The 17,185-nt window shown below is 35.2% G+C and overlaps 2 protein-coding genes across 6 annotated transcripts; one reads left to right on the forward strand and one right to left on the reverse strand.

Annotated features, from left to right (window-relative positions):
• Window positions 1-550: 550 nt before the first annotated feature.
• Window positions 551-7,348, forward strand: LOC129880050 (transcription factor BIM2-like). Of its 3 annotated transcripts, none has more exons than XM_055953878.1 (8): window positions 551-703; window positions 840-963; window positions 1,202-1,292; window positions 4,323-4,392; window positions 4,473-4,568; window positions 5,593-5,987; window positions 6,736-6,868; window positions 7,014-7,348. In XM_055953878.1, exons 2-8 carry the CDS (start codon window positions 867-869, stop codon window positions 7,119-7,121), a joined length of 990 nt encoding a protein of 329 aa, XP_055809853.1. In that variant the 5' UTR covers window positions 551-703; window positions 840-866; the 3' UTR covers window positions 7,122-7,348. The 3 variants fall into 3 exon arrangements, with proteins under 3 accessions (XP_055809853.1, XP_055809855.1, XP_055809854.1); XM_055953880.1 differs by having other exon boundaries at window positions 7,021-7,348; XM_055953879.1 differs by having other exon boundaries at window positions 1,208-1,292.
• A 141-nt stretch (window positions 7,349-7,489) lies between these two features.
• Window positions 7,490-15,836, reverse strand: LOC129880049 (uncharacterized). Of its 3 annotated transcripts, none has more exons than XM_055953877.1 (12): window positions 15,320-15,836; window positions 13,838-14,001; window positions 13,090-13,312; window positions 12,863-13,007; window positions 12,570-12,776; window positions 12,046-12,180; window positions 11,076-11,204; window positions 9,986-10,401; window positions 9,132-9,348; window positions 8,450-8,643; window positions 8,013-8,327; window positions 7,490-7,884 (listed from the first exon to the last, which is right to left on the reverse strand). In XM_055953877.1, the coding sequence occupies exons 1-11, from the start codon at window positions 15,694-15,696 to the stop codon at window positions 8,138-8,140; spliced, it is 2,397 nt and encodes a 798-aa protein (XP_055809852.1). In that variant the 5' UTR covers window positions 15,697-15,836; the 3' UTR covers window positions 7,490-7,884; window positions 8,013-8,137. The 3 variants fall into 3 exon arrangements, with proteins under 3 accessions (XP_055809852.1, XP_055809850.1, XP_055809851.1); XM_055953875.1 differs by having other exon boundaries at window positions 7,490-7,890; XM_055953876.1 differs by having other exon boundaries at window positions 7,490-7,890; window positions 7,993-8,327.
• Window positions 15,837-17,185: the final 1,349 nt, after the last annotated feature.

The following is a 17,185-nucleotide window of genomic DNA, read 5'->3' on the forward strand; positions in this document are numbered from 1 at the left end:
ACCAATGGCTTTTGTACTTGAAATCATTCTATTTTATATTTATCGATCCGTGAAGGAGGTCAGGATGTTCAGAGAACTAAAGGCCAAAGCTTTTTTACCCTTTTCGGCAAAAATCATAACATCAAAGACATTCCCACCTAATAAAGAACTCGTCAATTAAAAAAGAATGGACTTTCACACGCACATTTCTAACAACAACAACAATAAATTGGTGTAATCTCATAAGTGAGGTTTATAAAAATAAGATATACACAATTTTACTTTCAGGGCTAGAAAAATTATTTTTGATTAATCCTCGATAGTTTTCTTCTTTTATTCAAACTTCAGACCGATAATATAAACGAACCCAACGAAATGAAAAACACACAAATCTGGACATGTTATTTGATAACTCACACCTCACCTGTAAACCTAGTTGCCTAACTTGTGAAATATCTAATTGGATCACATGACTCATGACACCAATTTAAGTGTAAACAACTAATCACAATATTACTATAAATAAAAAGGCCAAAAAATTAAATAAAAAATTAAAACAGTTGGTACCAAAAAACAAAAAGCAGCCAACTTTCCATTTCCAATGCCAATAAAACCAAAACATTGGTAGCAGCAGTGTAGTTTCACTCTTCGAATATCGCAAATCCTCAATATTCAAATCACCCAAAAAAAATTAAATTGGGGTTTCCAGAAAAGCTATAAAATTGTAATCTTTCTTTCTCCAACTTCTGTGGGAACCTTTTTTTTTTCTTTTGATTGAGTAGATCTCTATTTCTTAGATGAATGAGTTTATTTTGTTGTTTTAATCTCGTGGGGGTCTCTAATTTGTTGATTTTATGCAGAAAATCTTAAAATCTTGAAAAAATAGGATGAAATCTGGAAAGGGTCATCATGGGGAAGAAGAAGAGGATGAGTATGATTTTGGTTCTAATAGAGATGCCACACCTTCAAGTAACAGTACCAAAGGTTTGTGATTATTTCGATATTTTGAGCCGATGGTCTTTAGGCTGCATACATTCTACCCTCCCCGACCTCACTTGTGAGATTTTATTGGATATGTTCTTGTTGTTATTGTTTGTTTGTTGTAGTTTAATGGTAAAATTTGCTACAAAAAAAAGAATTTTTGAGTTGTGAAAGGAAATTTTGAATATTTTGGTTTAGGTTAATCTTTTAAAAATGTAATCTTTCTTTTTCTTGTTGGAAGTGGCAGATGGGAAGAACAGTGACAAGGCAAATGCAATTAGGTCGAAGCATTCGGTCACAGAGCAGCGTCGGAGGAGCAAGATCAATGAGAGGTTTGTTTATAATTTTCTGAGTTTAGTTATTAGTTGATTCAAAAGGAACAATAAGGTATGAATGAAGGTAGAATTTAGAAGTTGAATTGCAACTCGAGAACCATGCTAAGGAATTGGAATTCAATTGAGAAACAAGCTCACAAACTGAACCAAAAGAGTAATCGTATTGATAAACTCTGAAATGATTACAATGAGCTTGTGTATTAACTGTTCTTAACATAAGCCACTAAAATGCTCTTAACTACAGTGGCAAAAATTTGAGTTTTGAGCGAAAATTATCCCTTATCTATGGGAGTAGGTTCATTTTGGTCCTATTATAATCCTGAGCGTATCTAATCTCCTAACTTTACTAAAGAGGAGAACTTTTGATCTTCCTAACAGAACCCGTTTAAAAGTAATGGTGCTAAACTCATGTGATAAATACAAAATCCATCGAATAAACTCATTCTCCTTTCCCCCAACTTCACACGCGAAGAAACACTTCAATGAGAAAAAGCCCTAGTCTCTTTGTAAAAAGCTTTGTTCAGCTGCAACAAGAAGAGAACTTGAGTAAATAAGTTAATTTTTCTTTCCAGCAATGATTATTAGATCTCCTGATATTGAAATACCCAATTATGGTAAGATTTTAGCAAGAAACACCATCTGGGTTTTTATTAAACTAAAAAAAATGATTCTTCACTAAATGTTGATTTCATTTCTCATTCTTTATATATTTACTACTCTACTATAAATAGCTACTACACTACTATATTAAACCTAAGAAATGAATACGACAAAAAAATGTGCATCAATCAAGAGAGAGAGAGCACTGTCAGTTGAACTTTGCATCGTTAGAAAAATTGTCTTTGTCGTTAGTTTTTAACATTGTTATGTTAGAGAGACCAAAAGTGCTCCATTTTAATAAAGTTAAGGGATTAACTATGCTTAGGGTTATATTTAAAGGACCAAATGAACCTAACTCCCATAGATAAGAGATAATATTAGCCCAAAACTCGGCAAATATTAAACCTAACTGTCATAACAATCAGCAATTTTTTTTTGTTTGATTCAAGATAATAATAATATTCTTAGATAGGAGGATGTGGTGGTCACCGCTTTTTTGCTGTTGTTATTGTTTCTCTGGTTGACTTTACACTGCTTTTCCTTTTACTGGGGTTTGATACTCGGCGTCAAGGGTCTTTTGGAAACACTCTCTACCTCCACGAGGTAGTGGTAAGCTCTGCGTACACTTACCCTCCCAGGCCCCACTTTGTGAGATTTCACTGGGTATGTTGTTGTTGTTAGATAGGAGGGTATAGTGGTCATGGACTAGGGTAGAAGATAGTAGGTAGCAATGCATTGTCTCGTTTTCCATTATTATTAGTAGTTGTAGTATTGCTCTTGTAGTTTCTTGTCCTTCAATTTATGTTGCTATATGCTGATTCCTTGTACCTCGACTATCATATTGTTTTGTTGCTAGTTTTGTTACTATATGTTGTTTCTTGTACTACCGTTACTTCTTTCTCTGGACTGCTTTGGACTGTTTTTCCTTGAGCCAAGGGTCTATCGGGAAACAAGTTCTCTACCTCTGACGTAGGGGTAAGGTCTGTGTAAAGACCCCCAATTATGGACTACACTGGGTATGTTGTTGTGATGAGGAAACCCCACATACTAAAAAAGTTGAAAATCATAGATGAAACACGATTCTCTACTAGAAAAGTCAAGCATCAACACTGACTGGAATATCATGCTATATATATAAAAGCAATAAGTGTTCCACTAATATGTCCAAGAGTGTTATCGGTTCTTTGAATGATCTTTCATTTTCCACTTTCCATGTTGTACAAATGAGAACCAAAGGGTAACATCCTGTGCCCTCCTTCTCGCCATTTCCTCATAAAATACCCTAGCATACTGTAGCTGGCATTACCCATTTGGTTTGAAATGTGTAGACACACCTTAGCTTGTCTTCAATCAGGCAATTATGCAATAAATGCTTCACGTACTTGCACATGAAAAAAAACTAGTTCTAATTGGAGTAAGTTGTAATTTCTGATCACATGCTTCTGGTAAGCCATCTGCCACATAACGACTTCATTCAGCTTCTATTATCTTCCTCTCAGCTCACCTGGCCATAGTAGCTTTGTTTGTTAGAATCTATGAGGTTCTAGAAATGGTTTCTTTGCGTATGTGCTCAGCAAATGGAAAAAGGAAAGCGACAAAGGGAAAGAATTTTTTTTTTGAGTTGATTAATCAATAGGCTCCGTACTCCCTTTACAGAAATAACGTTGGAGATCAAGACTTGGACATTGGTGTGCAAGAGAGTGGGGCTATGATTTTCTAATGCGAGAATAGTCTATACTCAGACAGTTATGATGGCTGAAAGAGATAACACTGGATTTAGGTTCCAAAACGTAGACAAAAGAAGATATAGGAGCTTTATGCTTCAAAGCATAGATGGGAATGTCTAAGACTCTCATTTTTTACGAAGAACAGCGATGTGTCGAGACCAAGAAAGTGATATTAGTTCTTGCAGATTAGGACAAAGCCAAAAAAAAACGAAGGAAATTAGGAAGTCAGTTAGGACTTAAAACTCCTCAACAGGAAAGCCAGCAAAAGCTTCTAAAAAAGCAGTTGAAGCTCCTCAAAAACTGATAAACTTCATTTATGAATGGAAAAATATATACAGAAAAAAGCTTTTAATATTCCATTAGAAAATATATTGGATATGAATATCAAGTTAGGAACTCCAAGCAGTAGATTCTGAACTGGCAAGACACCTGTTAAAATAAAAATAAGTTGCAAACCTGAAAATACACTTGCTCTGTGCTGATGTAAGTCATGTTGATGAACATCTGATGTTGTGATTTACTTTTCTTTTCATTTTTGTGTTGCAAAGTGCTCTCTATACATACTCAAGTTGATTTACAAGATGATGCATTTATTTCGTTGCGACTTTATCTTTAGAATTTGTGTAACTATTGTCAGATTTGTCTAAAATGCCTGAACACAATTTCTGCACTCTTGACAAAGCTTTTTGTCTATCTCTAGATTTCAGATGTTGAGAAATTTGATACCCCATACTGATCAAAAACGAGATACCGCATCATTCTTGTTCGAGGTACATTTTAGAAAGAAAACTTTTACATTCTTCTACTTTAAAGTTTAGATTTATTGGTTTCTTTTGATGTTTGTATGCAGGTAATTCAGTACATACAGTATTTACAGGAGACAGTACAGAAGTATGAAGGATCATATCAACCTTGGAGCTCAGAGCCTACAAAACTCATGCCATGGGTAAATTATATACCTATATTTATAACATCTATATTCTCACCATAACTTTTTGGGTTGTGGACTTTTGAGTTGAGCTCTCTAGGTCTTAGCTGTGCTAAATATTATTCCTCTAACAGAAAATACTGTTGCTTCAGATTGTTAAGATATTATGTAATCCACGCCAATTAGGAATGATTTGATTAGGATTCTGATTGTGTAATTATACACTTGCCAAAATTGTACATATTGAAGTACTATAAATCCCAACCAAGCTTGCGGGAAATAATCAAGTTTTTCAGTGCAATTCTCTCTAGTTTTAACAGAGACAGTAGTTGTAGAATTATTCAGAGCTGATCTGTACAGCTGCAGCCTGCACTTGTAAAAGACACATTTGGCTGTAGTCTGTCTACCAGACTTCCACATGATTGCACCCATGCTCTGTAAATCGTTTAAATTGGAAAGAGAACTCTCTCTTTCTTGCCCCTCCCCCCACGCCCACCCCCACCCCACCCCCACCCCCACCAAACACACACAAACATGCACCACTCTCTGATGACCATTGATGTGCATATAATTTCAGGTCTCATCTAGGAACTGGTATATGCATGGTGCTCTCATTTTGTGGTTCCATTGTTTTTCTATCTATCCACTATTACATATGTGAATATGTTCATGGTTTCAGAAGATAGGTCTATATTTTGATGCATCTGATCTATGGCTAATTATATTTTAGTTAGATTGGTTTTGGCTCGATTGCTTTCTGGTGTTGGCCTGTAGTCCTGCAAGATTATGATATATACCCTCTTCTTCCACTTTACTCTCTCTTCCAAATGTAAAATTCCGTTGATGCAACATAGGCTATATAAGGGGCTGCTATTTAGGCAATGATAAGTCCATAGGTGCAACATAAATTGTGCTATTAACTACCTAAACTGTGTTTTTGCATCTCTTAGTAAAAGGAAGTGAGGGGCATGACTACATATACTCCATAATGGAAACAATGCGTGTTTAGTTATAAGTGTGTGCTACTTTTGAAATCCTTCAGAGAAACAGTCAGTGGCATGCACAGAGTTTTCCTGCAAACACTCAAGCCTTGAAGAATGGTACTGACACAGGACCAACATATTCAGGAAGGTTTGATGAGAATCTTTTAACCGTCACTTCGTCTATGCAAGCAAATCAGCGAAATCCACTTGAATCTCATCCTGGTGGTGATGTTAAATCAATGGACCAAGAAAAGGAACTAGCTAGAATGGCAATTGCAACATCGATGCCTCTTCAGGCTAGTATGCCAGTCCCTTTTCAGAACGATAGTGCCTTGTCTGACTCACTAGCTACACCTGGTTCTGATGAATGCCTCAGCACCACTAATGCTCTGAATAATCAGGAGTTCATGATAGAAGGCGGCACAATTAGCATTTCGAATACTTACTCTCAAGGGTGAGTAAATTACTCTAATTTTAGAGTTTACAATATTAAATAAAGCATGTGGTCCCTGTATATTGGAAGTATATTAGTTGTCTACTGCAGGCATTTGCTTCCTTTCCTTCTTTTGTTAGTAGTCGTTTTCTATATATTGCTTTGATGAATTAAGACACTGCTATCTCTGTCACAGAATAATGTTGCACGAAAAAATGTGGTGAGATCTAGAGTATCTTAAGTATGCCTTTTTTGTTATGATGAAAGCTTGTGTATCTCTCATCACCGATTTGGAATTTTTAAACAGTTGCGATAATTGCTTTATTTATTGCTTAAGCTAGTAGGTTGAAATTTCTCTAGTGAATGAGTCGTAGTTTTTATATGCCAAAAAGCTTTTGTGTTTCACATTTCCGGCATATCTATATCCTAGCACAATAGCCAGAAATACCACTTATATTCTTATCTTTATACTTGAAAATTGAAGATGTGAAGCTGAGTTGTTATTAGAATCTTAAAGTAAAAGGGATAATACCTATAGTTTTTTTTTACCTCATATACAACAATTTTGGACATGCATTTAGAGTTATTGAAGTCGGAGTCTTTTATTCGTGTCTGCTTATGTTAGATCTAGAGTTATTCAAGAGAATAATTTTTGGCTCTTACCTCTTACATCTGCTACAACTTCTCCTGAGATTCATGTCAAGTTGAATGTTTGCAATGTATTATTTCTACTGACCCTTGTTCGATGATTCGTTTGCTTTTTACTCAGGTTACTGAATTCATTGACACAAGCGCTACAGACTACTGGCCTTGATCTTTCACAGGCCAGTATATCAGTGCAGATTAATATAGGGAAGCAGCAGGCAAACAAGGAAATGGCCTTGGGGCCATCTGTTGCTAAGGTATGAAGCTTTTCCGACTTCTTTGAATTGAGAAGCAAACATAGTTAGTAACCACAAGAATATGTAGTCATTCACTGATCCTACTCCCTTTAGGATAATGAGATCAATCACGGTATTTAGCTGACCAATACATATTTCACTCTAGGATACAGAAAATCCTCCACCATTGTCTGGCGATCAATTCATGGAGGAATTTCGGGATACAAACAATGATGAAGAGTTGAACCAAGCTCAAAAGAAGCTGAAGAAATAAATACGACTATATATAGCAAGTCAAATCAACTCTAGTTTGTATCACATCCGCGTAATTCAGTTGAGTGTATATATAGAAGCACATGCTGTCTATGCTATAACAAATCCTGATGGATCGTCATGACTTCTTGTGTAAAAACTTCACAAACACATTGGGCGATCTCAGATGTGTTATGTAAACACCCTAGATATTACTCAAGTTTTCCATTCTATTTAAAAATGAAGAGATTGAGAAAAAAACGTTTGGACGTTCCAGTGGGAATAATTTTGCATTTTTATACCATGCTCTTTTTGAAACATTCACATTTTCCGTTCTTTTTTAAAGACAAAAGTAAAACAAACAAATTGAAACAGATGGAGAGTACTACATTCTCTAGTTAAATTCACGTCAATATTATACATAGTAACTTAAAAATTCATAAGACCACTAGTTTTATAACAAAAAGGAATACTTCAATCCACTGATAAAACCTGACAATTAGTCTGGGATGCTAAGCTTACAAGCAATTGGGGTCACTTTAACACTCTTATTCTGGAAATTTATCTTGCGTATAAGAAAGGGCATCCCAGTATACGAAACATCCTGCATTTACATAGGGTCCTATAGGGAGAGCCTCGTTGGGTTGTGTAATGTAGGCACTTACTATCAGTGGCTGATTCCACAGCTTGAACTCGTGACCTATAAGTCAGATAATGTTGAGCTCAACCATGACAGCAGTCGACCTCTGGTGTCTCCAGCTCTTCCTCTCATGAGTCGCGCTATTCTGCAACTAGCATAAAGAAAGACACATCAATCGATTGGCAAAAAGGATTGGTTAATAATCGATTTGGCTAAAACGATTAGATTCGTTATCTTTTTTTCATGCTTATACCAACAGGAAGTTCCAAGTACCACGAGCAGATTCCGGGTGCATTTGGTTAATGCAGAGCTTAAGCTGATGAATATTTTCCAGCTAGTCTCGGAGAACAGCACTAGAACAACCCTCCATCATCAAAATCCAGAAGCTGCATTTTAGATCAAGATTCCCCGAGGACTTTCATCAGAAAAGCGTATTCATGAGCTGCTTCCTCACATTGTCCAAAACGACCACCTTCACCAAAATGTCCTCCGCTCATGTTTGTCTGCAGTATGACTGAAGAAGAACACCTCGTGCACGTTTTATCTCGTATCTTGGCCACCCATTTTGCAGCTTCCCAAACGCCAACTCTGCATAAAGACATTATGAGAAGTTTTTATGAAGATCAAAATAAGATGTCGAGAGAGAGAATCTTAGCAAGCTGAAAATGCTTACATATATATGATGAGCATGCTGATGAGAACAAAGTTACCTGGAGTCGTTCAATGACGCTTTCACAAGCATCGGTGGACAACAAACTCCTTCAGGAATATTGTCATATGGAGAATACTTCAAAATATATTCAAAGTGAGCCTGTAGTTGAGGATTTCCGAATTCTTCATAATCTAAAACAGTGAGAGGCAAGGTGGGATCCAGCAAGCTACTGCACACATCAAGAAAAGGAACCTGGGACAAAATTACATACATGAGCAGCTATAATACATCAGCATCAAACAAAAAATAACGACACTTGCCATCCAAATTAGACGGCGAGGTTATATCTGCACCACTTATTTAGCGAGGGGTATGTCATCTCTAAATCACAAAGTTGAGGGATATACATGCCCCTTTTCCCTTTTAGGTTCTAGAGAGTTGTCTAAAGACACTAAATATTCTTAGCTCGAGAGAAACTTGAAACAAAAAGCAGACTGCATCTAGTATATATCATCCCAAACCAAGGTATTTAGAATTCTTGTTTCCTTTCCCGCTAAAGAAGATATATATACAGAGATTAAATCAAACCATAATATGCATTATGAATCCAATTCAATGAATCTACAACAACAACATACCAAGTGAAATCCCACAAGTGGGGTCTGGGGAGGGTAGAATGTACGCAGACCTTACAACTAAAGGAATATAAAAGACTAAAAGATTCCCAAATTGGTGCTTACCTTCAGAATTGCAGCTTGAAAAAGTTCAGGGTGCATGTTAATTGCTGCCGCGACAAGAAGACTTCCTGCACTTACACTAACAGCTCCCAGCCGATGTTGATGAACATAACCCTCACTGACAAGATACTTGCCACATGCTATGAAATCACTTACAGAGTTCAATTTGCTCATTCCACTCCCAGATTTGTGCCACGAAGGATCTGGACCACCACCACCCCTGCATAAGTAAAATATGTCACCTACTTGTACCGTTACAAGAAATCACAAGCAATGATATTTCTTTCCAGACGCTCTGAAGTTAAGCATATTGTTAATTTGGTAGCCTATATCATTGCACCATTACATGCATGTGAAAAAGAGAAACTGACAGCAACAAATGGAACTTAGTGAGAGAGTGACCAAGCTAGAGTGTAAGGAGTAAGGACTTCTGTGTTTTCATTCTTATAATTGGAGTTCAATTCATGGATGGATAAGTAACGGTCCAAGGCAAACTAAATCACAAAAGTATTATCACTTTTATTGCATTGAGAAAATCAATGATAAAATCAATGATAAGCTATTAAACACAAGTTACCAAATAACAATAGTGGGTCTCAAATGTTTTTAAATGGTTAACCACTACGAATGCATCAAAATCAACAGTTTCCTGTACATTCCTTTTCTCTTCTCTTTTCCTCTTTCTACTTCTTTCCTTTTCGCTTTGGGGGGATGAAGCTTAAGGAGTTCTGAGTGACTGAGTTAGCAGTTTCTCTACTAGCTAAGCCCCCAACCAGTGGCCAAACTAAGCTCAGATAAAATCTTTCTTGAGCAATGCCAAATATCAAGATCCAGCTTACAATAAAAGAGAGTTGTACCTTACATCAGCAAATGCAATCAGCCAACCACGATCAAGTAAGCTCAGGCGGTCGACACACCAGCTCTTATCTAGCACTTCTCCATATGCTCCATATCCATGTAGAAGCCCAGGAGACTGACCCTTCTTATGTGCTTTACGAGAGAATAGAATAGTTATAGGAATCCTTTCACCATCATGCGATATCACTTCTTTTTCTTGACAGGAATAAATTTCAGCAAAGTCGCTCCATCTTTGTACTTCATTATTCTGAATGTTGTGGTCCTTCTGTAAAGGGGCGCCCAAAAACTCATTTCTGCTTCTCTCTCCATTGTTTGAGTGGTACTTTGTATTGTGGGAAACGTTAATTACTTCTTCTTGCTGAATGACAGAGAACGTTCTTCTTGACATATCATAGTCAACAATAACATCAGGCATCTGTATTTAAAAGAGAAACACTGAGAAGCATATAATCATACTTGGCCGTACAGGAAAACACACCCACTACAGGAGGTAGAGAAGTCTTCACCTTTGACAGGAATAGGGAGTAAATATGTTAAGCATAAAGTCCCTAATCTCGATTTCCTTTCAGTTTGCTCCACCTTTCTTTTAAAGGTTTCCCTTTTAGTTTCCTCTTATTTTCAGTTCCTTATCAAATTCTTGTTATAGGAACTTTGTACTCAATTATATCTCAAATCTGTTTATTTCTAATGGAAATGTCAAAATATTCATGATGCTTGCAGACTCTTTAACCCAACTAGTTTGGGCTTGAGGCGTAATTGTTGGGTTCTTTTTCAAAGAAAAGAACAACTTAGTAAATGAATGATTTGGTATAGGGAAACAAGCTCAATATTCATACCATACAGCATGATTAGCATTTGAGATACTAAGAATATATAACAGAGATCTGCGTTAAATTTTCCATGGAATAAAGCAAGAATACCTCAAAGTGGAGTAATATGAAAACAAGATTATCAATTAACAATGTTGTTTAGTCGAGATAAAAGAATAAAGTAGTAAAGCAAATATATGACAACCAACAGGATGCAGATCATTTGAAGACGATTGACAATATTACCACTGCAGATGGAAAAGAAATTGACAAGCATTACCACTGGGGAAGAAACAACAGCGCGGTATACAGATCGTGTGAAATCATGATTTGACCCTGGAGTTATTGCACACATATCAGAGGGAAGAGGAAAGAACCATGGGTTAAGTTCATCAATCTTCATTTGTTCCTGCACAACACAAAGACATTAAGAAGCAGTGGAATCTGTTAACTTTACACAGACAATGACAATTAAGATATGATTATGCTTCCTTCTACAAGGAAAAGAAACTAAGGAATATGGCATAAGTCTAATAAAAACTTGGAAACTGATCTAATAATGTAAACCAATTGAACAATAAATGACCTCAAGGTACCTAAAGGATACCACAGAAAGTTCCTCATTGTTGGGACTGACAGCATCAGATGCATTTAGCCTTGCAAGTCGGTTAAAAACGATTTTTAAGGCTATATTAGTTGCTCAAAAAAGTAAAGGACAAATTTGACTTGGTTATAGATAGGTAGAAATGACACAACATTTATTGGAATTTTGGTTGTAATGGTTCAGAGAATAGACACCAAGGCCCTAAGCTGCTGATTATTCCTGGGATTAAATTAATGTAAAAGAGGAAAGGTTAATAACTGATGTGGGAAAACCTGAATTGATGTGAAAAAGATGTTCTTCATGTACCATGAGAGGCTAACATTGTCTTGGAATTTTTATTTTAATAATCGAAGTTGGGGAACTTCTTCCCCCCCTCCAGGAAATACTGTGATGTTCATCATTTAATCGACTAGAGAAGCAACACGGACATGATATAACTATATCAAGACACATTGATCAAGCATCTGATGATTACGTAGATTTAATTAAGAAATTATCTTGAGTCAATGTAGCATGCTTTCAAAAGGTATACCAGTACATGTCCATAGATAGATCTTCTATCTAATCAAACAGATCTTTCTCAGTTCCTCTTTGTTATTTTAAGTTTCCTTGATGAACAAAGTTATTTTAAGTTTAAAGATTATACCTCACAATTGATGATCGTTTCCATATCAACAGAGCATATCGATGAGGAACCCTCTTTGTTGAGAAAAAGCACCAGATGTTCATTAAACATGTCCATATCTTGGATGAAAATGTCCCCGCTGGGTTCTATAATATTCTGCAGACAAAGCTTGCAGATGATTAAAAACCAAAAACTGAAAATGAATATTCTTGAATCAACAAGTATGTGTTCATGTAACTTAATTTTGCACTTGCCCAAGTAGAAAAGTTTAGGAGCCAAATAACCAACACATCATAATTATGCTGGCAGATAAGGAGAATGTAGCCTCAAATCACAACCAAAACGACTAGCTAGAATGAGGTGCACAGCAAAAGTATAAATCTTTCAACAAAAAAAACCATGTGAAAGAAATGTCAAAACAGAGTATCCACTAGGTAGAGTGATTTTGGAGAAAATTTTGAAAGCTGTATATTCATGCATGTACAAATGTTTTATCAGTAGCAGCAGCCCCTTCTAGAATCAATATTTGATGGAAGAAGACATACCTCCAAACAGGTAGACTGTAAGTTCTCGACAGGGCATCTAGCCAAATAATACTTTCCACTCGAAGGTGATTCCTCACCAACATTACGAGAATTTGTGAGAACATAGAAAAAGCCATGATGATGTTCAAGAAAGTATTGTACACCAGACACACGCTTACAAAATCTTTGAATTCCAGTCTGCAAATTGGTTGCATTGATGACATAAACCTGCAATAAGACAATGAGCAAAACTAAAAATACATCCTCACCACTACAAAGAAGTATCTATGCTGTGTTAGAGGTAAATTTCTTGCCTCAGATGAAGTTCTTGAATTAGAATTCACAGTAATAAACTTTCCGTCTTTTGTACTTGCTATATCCACACAGAAACTGGAATCATTTTCTACAAACAATGGGACATTATGAACAGAATCTGATCCCAGTTTTACGCAATGTACCCTGGCCACATAATGTTGAAGCAATCACACATCCGAATATCCAATTTAAAATAGTATCAACTAATCATAGTATAGAGAATTGCCTGTAAGGGCGTTGATTCTGGTCAGATAATGTATAGAAGAAAGTACAAGAATCTTGAGCCCATTCCACGCTAACAACCCCTTCAACTCCCAGGGTTGGCAGTATGCAGTCATTTCGGAGGTCCTTAATCTGAAGCACAAATTGCTCACTACCAGTAATATCAATTGTGTAAGTAAGATAATTGTGGTCTGGAGACACTCGACACGTACCCACATGCACATATCCTACAAAAACAAGAACACATTAAAACATAATGGAAACAATTTCTTTAAAACTAACAAAACCTAAAAGAATGACCTATGATCTGCGTGCATATCATGAAACCTATAAAAACATTCTCCTTATTTTCTCTTAAATTTTACCACTTCATTATCCTGTTAACCGCACCATTCCTTAAACCAACACACGCATGCTTGTCAAATAATTTACATTCTCCTTCAATCATGTTCAAGAAACGGGAAATAACTCAATTCCTGCTGTAATAACACCAAAAAGCAATAGTAAGTGAAGAATTTGAGCCATATCATATAATCCTAGAACAAAAGTTTATGTTAACTCTTACCCAAAGTGTTTGATTAGGACCTTCAACGTCTGTGAATTATAAAACACCTTCCAATTTCACAAAAGAAAAAAAAAAGGAAAAAATGCCTGATGGGAAGAAAACGACATGAATGCACAAAACACACTAGGATAGAAAAATAAGTCTTGAAGCAAAAAGAGGTTAAAAGAATAATATGAAAATGATATACCATATCTTTCCGCAATTTCATTCCAGTCAAGTAGTATTTGTTCCTTCCCAGAAACGCCAATCACATAACTTGATACAGTCTTCATCCAACCTTTGCTCTCAGCAGCCAGTTTCCTACATAATACTGGATACTCCTTCCCTTCTGGAATGTACTGGTAGTATAACCTGTTAACAACCCAAAAACAAACCAGTAGTCAACCAGCAAGGAAATAATTTTTGTATCAATTAGATTCTCAAAGCAGAATTTAGAACAAATGTTCATACTAAAGCATACGCTAAACCAAATGTAGCCAGTAGCATTGAGATTATATGATGAAAAGCCCTTATTAATTCTTCAGAACATACGGTACATATTTCAAGACAATTTCTTAACTCCTTGGTTCACACAACAGTTACACAAATTCTGAATCCGATTAGGCTTTTTCTACAACTCAATCCAAGGATTAAGCAATCACAGACCTAATACAGATTGTACACAACGTAATATGCTTTACAGGGACTTAAATCTAGTTCATATAGAAAAACAATAGTCGATTTGTCTCATTTTCATTAAAGTTGTTTCTTTTCTACCAAATTTATGACTCATTTTCTCTAATTCAAATGGAATGACTTAATTCAACTTTGCAAAAGAAAAAACGAGAAGTTGACAATCTGAACTCTTTAGTATTTTGCTGAGGAACATATGACGGAAATTATTTTTACGAAAACTAAACAGAAGTGAACAACAATGTTGGATACATGGGAATATCAAAAGGCATAATACATAACCAAACATCCAAGCTTGGCATCAGCCGGCAAATAAGCACTTCAACTTTGAGAGTACACATGTAGACACCTCAACTTGGTCTCACTAAACACTCCAACTCATTCCCACCGTGTCTCGTGGACATCTGACTCTGACGTGATACATAAATATTGAAAGTGACTAGTTTATCATTTTGTGAGTTGGAATGTTCAACTAACACAATGCTTGATACATGTGAATATAAAAGGCGTAATACATAAACATACATTCAAATTTCCGTCAACTCGCAAGTAAGCTCTCCAACTTTGAGACTGCACATCTAGTAATCTAGACACTTCAACTTGATCTCAACTAGCAACTAAACACTCCAACTCATCCACACTGTCTCGTGGACACCCGACACTGAGGTGACACATAAACCTTCAAGGTATCTAGTGTTGATTGTTTTGTAAGTTGGAGCGTTCAACTGACACAGTGGAGGCAAGTTGATGCGTCTAGATATGCATACTCAAAGTTGGATCACTTAATTGTCAGTTGAAGGCAAGTTTGAGTGTCTATTATGTATTAGCTCAATATAAACTAACTCACACAAGTTAGCTGCTTTTTTCTTTAACATTTCAAACTTATATTCAAATTCGCAACAATTTAAAACACTATTGAATTCAACCATTTTCCCCACATTTTCATACTAAAGCATGCATATATGAAAAAGTTGAAAAAATGAGTTTATAGACAAACCAAGGACCCCATAATTCAGGTGGAGTAGAAATCTTGGAAGGCATTCTACTAATCATCTCAGAAAACAAACCCTTTTGTATTTCCTCAGTATCCTTCATGAGAGACTGAGCATATAAATTTTCTTGCTGAAGATAGTTGATAAAATCAGGGTCGTTGGTTTTGCGCATCCAATGGTAAGGATCATTCCACGTAACCCCATGTGCAGAAACTGTAAAAGGAAGTTTTTTTGGCACTGGTGGAGAAGTAATTTGAGGTGAGAAAATTTGGTGATGTTTCTTGATTAGTGTGGAGAAAAGGGTAGATTTTGTGATGGAGAATGAGTTCAGAGAAAAGGTTATTTTGGTCCTTTTGATTGACATGAAAGCTGAGGAAGCCATTGTTAATGGCGGAGGAGAGGTGTGATTCCGGTAAACGGAATTCACCCGGCGGCGATGGTAGGGTGGAGTTAAAGAATAAAAAGTCAAGTTGGCCCTTGTAGTTTTAGAGTATTTCAATTTGGAGCGAAAATGGTAAATGACTAGGGGTGTAAATGATTTTCAAAAAACCGATTTAATCGATATATCGAATCGATTTTTAGGTCTCTTTTAATAAAAGTGATGATTTTCATATAAATTTATAATCGTATCAATTAAGTTAGGTAGGTTTTTTATTTTGTAAAAATTAACCAAAAATATATCGAACTGTACTGAATAATATATATGTAAAATATATTTTATATATCAAAAAAGAAAAATAATAAAATAATTAAATTTTTTGCTTTAGACACAAGATAATGAAAGTGATTACAAGCGACAACATAATTAACACTCAAAGTCTTAACACTTTAAAACTTTTTATTCTCCTCCGATTAAAATTAAATTAGTTTTAACATCTCGACTCTCGAGTAGTAACTAGTAAACTACAAGATATTCCAACAATCTTGGATAACAAGCTACAAGTTATTAGATATCTTTTCTCTCTTATGGTTTAAATTTCTCTTATTGTATACATAAATTAAGTAAACTCAGTTCTTAAGTTTCATGTTGATTGATTCTTTCAGCTCGTGTGATATAAATTATATATTTTATCCTTGCTTTATATTATTTTACACTACCATAATATAATGGGATGAATTTCTATTCTTGTTTCCTTAATTCATCACATCTTTAACAATAAAATGTTTAGAAATTTTTTGTCAAAGTCATTCCAAGTATACATAATAATGTTTTTTTTTTTTTAGTATACATAATACAGTGTTCTAATTTTTATATATATTTTTAAAATAAAAAATAAAAAATTAATCGAACCGTACCGATATTGAAGAGAAATCGAGATAATGAAACGATTTTGAAAAGTCTAATTTTGGTTATAAGAACTAAAATAACAAAAAAAAATGATATGGTATAAATTTTATAAAACAACCGTCCGAACCGTACCATTAACACCCCTGTAAATGACCATTTTGGATTGGTTAATTTTAGCTAGCATTTCAAAATAATTTAAGTTTATTGGGATGGTTGTAACGGGTTGTTTCATAATATATCATATTATATTGTATTATATTATAATATTTTAATAAATATAATATTTGGATAAATTATATCTTTTTATGTTGTTACATAATATTACATATTAACAATTTGAATGATAAACCTACGAGAAAAGTAGGGCATGTGATAAAGCTAATAGGTTAAAGTCTAAAATAGATATTAAATAACAAGGTAAAATGAGAAGTGCATAAACGATACGATACAGTAAAATTTAAGTAGCAATCCAAAATAGACATTATATTTAAATTAATAATACGATACAATGAAATATTTTCCAAATTTCATAAGCAATTCATCTACTTGGTTTCAGTTAGCAAGTAAACATTCTAACACATGA

The sequence above is a fragment of the Solanum dulcamara genome, chromosome 2 (assembly GCF_947179165.1).
Source record: "Solanum dulcamara chromosome 2, daSolDulc1.2, whole genome shotgun sequence".
In the NCBI taxonomy this organism is placed as follows: Eukaryota; Viridiplantae; Streptophyta; class Magnoliopsida; order Solanales; family Solanaceae; genus Solanum; species Solanum dulcamara.

Bases quoted from the DNA above. Each gene is read 5' to 3' on its own strand.
- LOC129880050 (XM_055953878.1), top strand. From the start codon at position 867: ATGAAATCTGGAAAGGGTCATCATGGGGAAGAAGAAGAGGATGAGTAT. The intron at 964-1,201 runs GTTTGTGATTAT...TCTTGTTGGAAG, and splicing joins TTCAAGTAACAGTACCAAAG to TGGCAGATGGGAAGAACAGT. The intron at 5,988-6,735 runs GTGAGTAAATTA...CTTTTTACTCAG, and splicing joins TCGAATACTTACTCTCAAGG to GTTACTGAATTCATTGACAC.
- LOC129880049 (XM_055953877.1), bottom strand. From the start codon at position 15,696: ATGGCTTCCTCAGCTTTCATGTCAATCAAAAGGACCAAAATAACCTTT. The intron at 12,181-12,569 runs GTATGTCTTCTT...CTTTGTCTGCAG, and splicing joins TACAGTCTACCTGTTTGGAG to AATATTATAGAACCCAGCGG. The intron at 9,349-9,985 runs GTACAACTCTCT...TTACTTATGCAG, and splicing joins ATTGCATTTGCTGATGTAAG to GGGTGGTGGTGGTCCAGATC.